This window comes from Pleurodeles waltl, chromosome 8 (genome assembly GCF_031143425.1).
Source record: "Pleurodeles waltl isolate 20211129_DDA chromosome 8, aPleWal1.hap1.20221129, whole genome shotgun sequence".
NCBI lineage: Eukaryota > Metazoa > Chordata > Amphibia > Caudata > Salamandridae > Pleurodeles > Pleurodeles waltl.
In genome coordinates this window covers 959,147,376-959,154,677 of record NC_090447.1, presented here as the reverse complement: position 1 = coordinate 959,154,677, position 7,302 = coordinate 959,147,376, and the positions used below count along the sequence as shown (strand labels likewise).

Below are 7,302 nucleotides of genomic sequence, written 5' to 3'. Positions count from 1 at the left end.
GAGACGGTTACATGTGTTTGAAGCATATGTTAGTCAATACACACGGGTTAGTTAGAAATGCTGAATCGCGACAGGAAAGCACTTAGTTTCACTGGTAGCAATACAAAGTTAAACCCGGACACTTTCTGTAGTATCGATCAGAGCTGCACTGTCGAGACTATTTTATAACGAGATGTAATGTCTGTTGGGATAGCCATAGACATGGCCCAAGGCAAGAACCAGGCTTCTACCCTCTCCTGAAATAGTGCCCTAAACCGGAATTTAAAGATACAAGTGGTAGACAAGCGGTGCATTTCAAGGTTCACTTCTCCAGCCCTGTGCACTACATCCATGTCGGAATGGATCTAAAAGCACACCTCATACCTATCGGGTACTTAAGGACAACAATTACAAACGCATACAGGAGTAACTATTTTTATTTCACAGATCAGGCAGAAACCAGACGTCTCCTATACACAACAGTTACCAAAACCACCAAAGACAGCAGGACTGAAGAGCCCACCAAGATGAGGCCCAGGACCATCCAGGGGTCTTCTAGTGAAGCACCTACAAGAGAAGAACAGATTCGAATATAAGAAAGTGCTTCCACGGAGTACCAGGAAAAAAAAAAAAAAAAAAAAAAAAAAAAAAAAAAAAAAACGCTTTGAGTGGCAGAAAGAGCATGACTCCAATGGGGGGTGTAAAAATAAAAAAAAAACACTACATTCCATCACCTTAAAACGGACTGATATCAATCTAATGCCTGCATAGCAGTCACTTTGGTGCTCGTGATTTCATCTTTAAAAATCACATTGGAGACTTTGCTAGCAAATCAAGCCATACGGGACAGGCATTTGATGCAGGAGATTTACATGTCATTAGAACATTATACAGTTTACCCTCACGAACAGTTGACAGCTTAGGCCAGCCTTGTAGACAAGAACCTTCTACACGAGTCCTTTAGTTTTCAGAGGAGTGCTATGGCCCTGGACAGCAACACAAGGGACAGCTCCAGGAATCTAAGTACTAGTATGGATACAGTCTGTTTCTATGAAAGTACATACTTTTCAAGGTCTTCAATTCAACGTCTCCTTCAATGATGTCGGGGAAAGTCTTCTGCCCCTCAATTGTCAGGGGCCCCAGCACAGCAAATTGGGCTGTAGAAGCTTCAGCAGCTACCAAGAAATTGGGGGGGGGCGGAAAATGAGTTACATGCAGAATAAACAGTCACTTCATGTTTTGTCAGAATGAACCAGATTAGTAATGCGTTCACAGTTAAGAATCACAGCAAGGCAATCGTGTCAAATCTAAAAGCAATCACTGCTAACATTCTCTACCCTCGAACATTACCGCTAGGACAAAACAAAAACCCCCACATCCCAGTTCTTAAACTGAGTTAGTAAGTAAAACAGCAATGTTGATGGCAGAGTGGATTATGGGGATGGGAGGTATGGCTTCCCATTCTATACAATGGAAGGGGGAATGAAACTTACGTAAAATGATCGGTACTCGGATTTAAGCCAGTATTGGAGCTTAAAGGCAATCTTAAAGCCTTACAGCCATAGAATGCTGAAGCCTAAGTCACTCAGTGTTGCAAAACTAGATTTTTTCCATGTTTAGAAAAGTTGAGGAATGTAATCCGTGTGAATTGGTAAGACTACATGTCAAAAAGCAACCAGAGCACATACGAACTATATTTGCTAGAGCAGCTTCCAAGAGAAAGCTGAAGACAGAATTGCAACTTTCTACAAGATACATCACAGCTTACTGAAAACACTGTACTAGGTGCAGATTGAGACTTGGAGTGGATTGACCAACATTGCAAGTTCACACCTTACCTAACCCAGGAAAGATTCCCCTCTTCCTTCTGTTGCCACAGTTGACAGCATCACAACATCTGCAGATTCCACTCTGACCTTCGACTGGAAACCACCTGAAGAAAGGTTCAGTGTAAGATCTACCGGAAAAAAATTCTGGCCTACTAAACAAAATACCTCTAAGGACATCCCCATGCCCCCCCCACCCGAGCAACTCCAGATTTCTTGAAAAATTAAATGCCAAACAGAAGTCTGCATCATACAGCTACTCACGCATTCATAGTTTTGCTGTAGGAGCAAGCCTTGCTTGTTGCACTTGGATCCTGAATCGCAGGCACTGCTTTCAGATGGCATGTGATGTAGATCTATTTGGAAGCAGAGAAAATTAGTTATTAGGGTTCATGGGAATGTTAAATTAACCATAGAGCCAAAATGTAAGCTCACCAGCGACCTGGGGTCTGCAATAAACCTAAAAGCATCAACAGTGAACCCGAGTTTGTCCAGCTGGTTTCTTGGCGATACGAAGGCTGAAGAGGAATCAGACAGCTTACCATCCAGCAAGCATCTAGGGAAAGATGCAGACTTCATTAATACCAAAATGTTACAAAAACACCACAATTCATTGTGGTATTGATCACAGAACTCAAAGTTTTGAATACATCAATTTCAAGTTGTTCAAATTGCCATGACAACTCTGAACAGTTAAATTTTCAGGACTCCCATGCTGCTCTCCTCAGTACAAACAATGGAACACAAATGGTTTGAACAGTTTGCAACAGGGGATTAGAATCGTGGATATGATAAAGAATTAAGGCCCAATAGGCTACATACCCCATGTGACAAATAAGCGGACAAATTACATAGAGGTATTTTACTGCACCCATTCAGGATATACCCTTCCTCCTGGTCCAGTAAGTTTTAGCCCTATCAATATCACCGCAGTCTGGGAAGCATTAGAAATCCTGCTGAAGGACTGTAGTCAGGGTTACAGTAAGAGAAACCGGATTTGAGCAATTCATGCATAAAATTCTAAAATCGTACATTTCAACATGAAGTCTTGCAAAATATTGTCAGATCAAGCATTCAGGTGCTTATTTGCTGTGTAACAGGTTGACCCAAAACCTACAGTCTTGAACATCCTTTACCCATTGGATCCAATAATGTCATATCTGGGACTGGAACTGATGTCTGGGTTCAGAGTCGCCACACAGCTGTCCACAAAGATCCTCAAAGATCCATGGCTTCCGGTCTGGACAGAGGCTTCGATGTTGAAGACATCCCCCAGCTGGAAAGTTGTGTTGTTCCTGGCAGCGCTCCAGTTGTCTGTAGATAGAAGCGTGACATCACTAAAAACAATTTGAGGGGGTGGGGGTATGTGGAGGGAAGAAATAGGAAGACTATCTTTAGCCTTACATATCCAACTCAACCTACCATTCATCAGGGTCAAAGAAAAATACAGACTCTCCTCCGCATAGATGGTGGAACTGAAAGGGACCCAAGTGGGATTGATGGCATTGCTGCTCACATTGGCATTCCTGCAAGAGTGAGCAGACAAGGGATATTTCACTAAGCATTGACATTGCTTAATCAAGCTATCGACCATAATGTTTTAGCTTCATAATTGAGGTTAGTGTAAGTGAATGGAAGATGACTTAGTACACTAGGCGGTGGAACCAAGTTGGGTGAAGTTTAAGTAAATATCTAACTCCTTACCTAGGATAAACACAGCGAACAAGGACTGAAGTTGGATTAGTTCTGGTAATCACTGTGCTGATGATGGATGGGGTTGGGTTGTAGGTCAAAATTGAGCTGTAGACCAGAAAGTCTGATGTTACCTGCAAAAGAGCAGTAACATTTTAGATCAAGTTGATATCCAACACCTGAGTAAATCAGTCAAAATGAAAATAAGTGGAGGCATGTCAGTGACACAACAAACTTGACAAGGACATTAAGCCTCTACCACTGCTTAGTGTAAGGTTTGCATGGTTTATTACGTCCCAAGCGGGAAACGAAAGTAGGAGCCTGGGGTACCATTTATCAAATGAGGCGTTATAGGAGATGCTCATATCAGATTTTTAGCCTAGTAATACTGGCTGGTCGCACCTGCCAATATCGGAAGAAAAATGCCCAGTATTCACAGAACACTTATTGAGCAGCAAGAAACAATCTACGTGTCAATCCTCGTGTTTTTTTTTTTAACTGTAGGCCAATAGGCAGGAAGTTCTGTGGGACACTAGAAATTATAGCTGTTCGTGGCAAAAACGAGGCCAACTAAGAATTCCACGATCCTCAATTGCATAGTCTCTAAAGCGGCACTTTGGAAATACTTCCTTATGATACAGGGGATCCCGATACTAGAGTTCACACCCTTGCCGTAGGGATTACTAGTGTCGGGAAGTTCTGTATTGTACATATTAAGATTTATTGTACAATCAGCAAGGTCTAGGGACTGTCTTACAAAATAAATTTTAAAATAAGTCTCATGTTCGTCGTACTTTTTGAAAGCCTTGAATAATTATTCTATAATCAGTATTAGTTTACTCATATCAAGTGATTGAGCACCAGGTATTTAATTTAAAAAAAAAAAAAAACACACACACACCAGCCGAAATTAGAACTTAAAAAAAAAAAACTTTGGCTGCATGAAAGTATTAAGAGCAGTGAACTCCAGCTAGCGCAAAAGCACGTTCTCTTTTCTTTCACGATCCCGTATAAACGGGAACAGCTGATTTACAAGCGTTGATCTAAATGGAACAGTTATTACAATCACTAGGTCCCAGAGGGCCATCGAGGCCCCGGTGCTACTGAACCACGGTAGCGGTGCTCCTGTGGACATCCGTGCCAGTTTCACGCCCTTAACACTGAAAACTGCGAAGACTAGGAAACCCTCCGCACTACGTGGAGGGTTAAGTTCTCCGTACAAGTCAGCTCGCGTTTAACCTACTCCGAATCTTTCCCTTTGCATTCTGGGATTTGCAGGTCGGATCCCTGCGAGATAGGCATGAATAGAATTACTAAACTGCACAGAAACTAAGACTGCACCGATAAACTACTAATTCACTGCCGAGTTTAAGAAACTGAAGAGGTAATTCAAACTGGAACAATATAGTCAACTCTGTAGGGATTCATCTGGTCAATACCCGCACGAAAACACCATTCTCCAATAAAAAAAATGAATTAAAAAAAAGTTGAAATTTGCACAATGGGCACACTCCCGTAACTAAAGTTGCCCTGCCAATTAATGCAAAACGGCAATGAGCGACTTCTTGGCTTTGAGAGTCTAGAGCCAAAACGAAACTAGTACACACCTATGTTAATAAAGCCCGACTCTTAAGCTTCAGCCTGGTCAGTAGACCTACATTTACAGAAAACCGCCTTTTAAGCACATGAATGAAGAATTACTTAGTGCTGCACTTTCCCAGAAAACCTACAAGGCCGGATTTATATATGATTCCAGTGACGCTCCATAGACCTCTGGTTTCACTCAGTTCTTCTACTTTGATTTTAGCAACCAAACACTAACCGCCCACAAAACAAAGAATTTCTGTAGAAAGTTCTTTATCATATAAATATTTCAAAGATAATCACCTCCTGGCGGTTAAGAGAAGAGGACAATTAAGGGCCATGAAGTATTTTAAAAAACTATAAAACTAAGAAAACACACGGAGTGACGCCCCCAAAGAAACGTCTCTGGGGTAATGCATGAACTCACCTGGAGAGTGTTGCCACAGTCCTGGAGAGCAATTCGAAAGGTGATGGTGTTATTTGCGTTTAGGGATGTGTACTTGCAGAAAGCCGCCCCGAGCCTCAGGTCAGCAGCCTGGATCAGTTTACCAGTTCCAAAAAGGTCTCTGTGGACTGTGACCACCATGGCAGCCTCCTGGCACTGCATGGTCACTGGACGCAAGTTTTGCACATCACGGCTACCAGCATTGGTCCAAAGGCCACTAGAGGCGATGCCTGCAGCAATACGACTACCCGAAGAGCCCCACTGGAACCAATCTCTCCCAGAGGTTCGCCTCCCTGGACTAGAATTGACACCCTGAATCAAAATGCAAAGAAAACACCCTATCAGTACCAAGCACCTCATATTGACTGCTACGGAAAAACGAAAAGGTAACCGTAAAATCTCTCACCGCCCTCCTCGTTTATATACTCCACCAGTTGTCCAATGAACAGCGGCCCAAGTAATGTCCAGCAGGTGTGCGCGGTTGCCTAGCCCGACCCGCGACAGCTGGGAAAACAGTATAGGATCCTCAGTAAAACGTGCTCACAATTCGCGAGGCACACAGATTTAAAAAGCTAATAGATCGCTACCTCTTAAAACAGAGTTACTTTGCGCTGTCGGAGCTAATACCTTTAAATCAATTCACATATCCTTCAGGTAATCCCTCGCAGAACTACAGATCTATAGGTACAGCCGGGTAAAAGAGAAATATCCACATACGAGGTAAAAGTTAGGATGGATAAACTCATCCGACCAGATATTGGATGATTCGAAATCGTTGCTATAACGATCAAGGACAAGGAACTTTGAAATACGTGAAAATGACAAATCACGTGTGTTTTTTCCTCAACTCAACGCCATCTAGATGACTTTTTGTCAGTCGGCTTTTCAGCCATCAAAACGAAGTATAGGAGCATACAAGTATACTGAACAATTGTACTACAAGGTCCAGCATGCTTTTCGCAGGTTGCCGAAAAGCAGGACTGATAGTGCGGGACCAGCCGACGGCCTTTAAGATATGCAGCATGTATTTTAAAATGAGATAGAGGACGCATTAAAGAGAATGCAGTACTTGGCCCTAGTGACAGCAGTACACTGCGGTGGCATAAACGAGAGCGCCCTTCAAGACGAACGTGTGTTTTTTTTTAAAGAAAACGTGAGAGCGTTCCGTATATATTTGGAATAAAGCTTATTTTCAAAGATCGTGAGAACCACGTCCTGCTGTGTGACAGCACATACTTTAGACTACAAGATAATCAGAGTGAGGTGGGTGGTGGTTTCCAATTCCGACATTTTAGGTGGCATCTCTTTCCAGTGTGGTAAGTGGTATCTGTAGATGTAACCGTTCCTTTATACACAGACAGCTCCCTTAAGAGCTGGAACAGAGCCATTCGCCTCTAAATGTCCCCATAAGACTTGATGTGGCACTTAAAGCTAACGTGATTTCCATGACACAGGTCAAAGGCATTCCAGAAGCATCGTCATTTGAGTGTCTCTAGATGTGTTTTATGTTGTTGCATTTGAAAACATCACACAACAGCAAACCTACGCACCTATGAGTAGTCAGACCGATTGGCGTTACTAAAGCTTGTAACCTTGATTGTTATTCAATAGCAGATAAACGAATAACAACCCTCATTCTTCCTTTCACATCACTTTCTAGGCAACCTGCATCTCCACTTTAGTCACTTGTGTCCTTCTTCGCCACATATCTCTTTCTGAAAGTCCTGCCATCTGCATATCTCGCACTTCATTTCAATTTCTTCTATGACTGTTTTT

At 42.5% G+C, this 7,302-nt stretch overlaps 1 protein-coding gene across 1 annotated transcript; it reads right to left on the bottom strand.

Annotated features, from left to right (window-relative positions):
- Positions 1-400: 400 nt before the first annotated feature.
- On the bottom strand, positions 401-5,911 carry LOC138249178 (zona pellucida sperm-binding protein 3-like). The gene is made up of 9 exons (XM_069203177.1): positions 5,509-5,911; positions 3,510-3,631; positions 3,228-3,331; positions 2,942-3,119; positions 2,241-2,361; positions 2,070-2,161; positions 1,818-1,912; positions 1,044-1,154; positions 401-546 (listed from the first exon to the last, which is right to left on the bottom strand). The coding sequence occupies exons 1-9, from the start codon at positions 5,884-5,886 to the stop codon at positions 428-430; spliced, it is 1,320 nt and encodes a 439-aa protein (XP_069059278.1). The 5' UTR covers positions 5,887-5,911; the 3' UTR covers positions 401-427.
- Positions 5,912-7,302: the final 1,391 nt, after the last annotated feature.

Bases quoted from the DNA above. Each gene is read 5' to 3' on its own strand.
- LOC138249178 (XM_069203177.1), bottom strand. From the start codon at position 5,886: ATGAGGTGCTTGGTACTGATAGGGTGTTTTCTTTGCATTTTGATTCAG. The intron at 3,332-3,509 runs GTAAGGAGTTAG...TCACTCTTGCAG, and splicing joins GTTCGCTGTGTTTATCCTAG to GAATGCCAATGTGAGCAGCA. The intron at 547-1,043 runs GTATGTACTTTC...CTTCTCTTGTAG, and splicing joins TGAATTGAAGACCTTGAAAA to GTGCTTCACTAGAAGACCCC.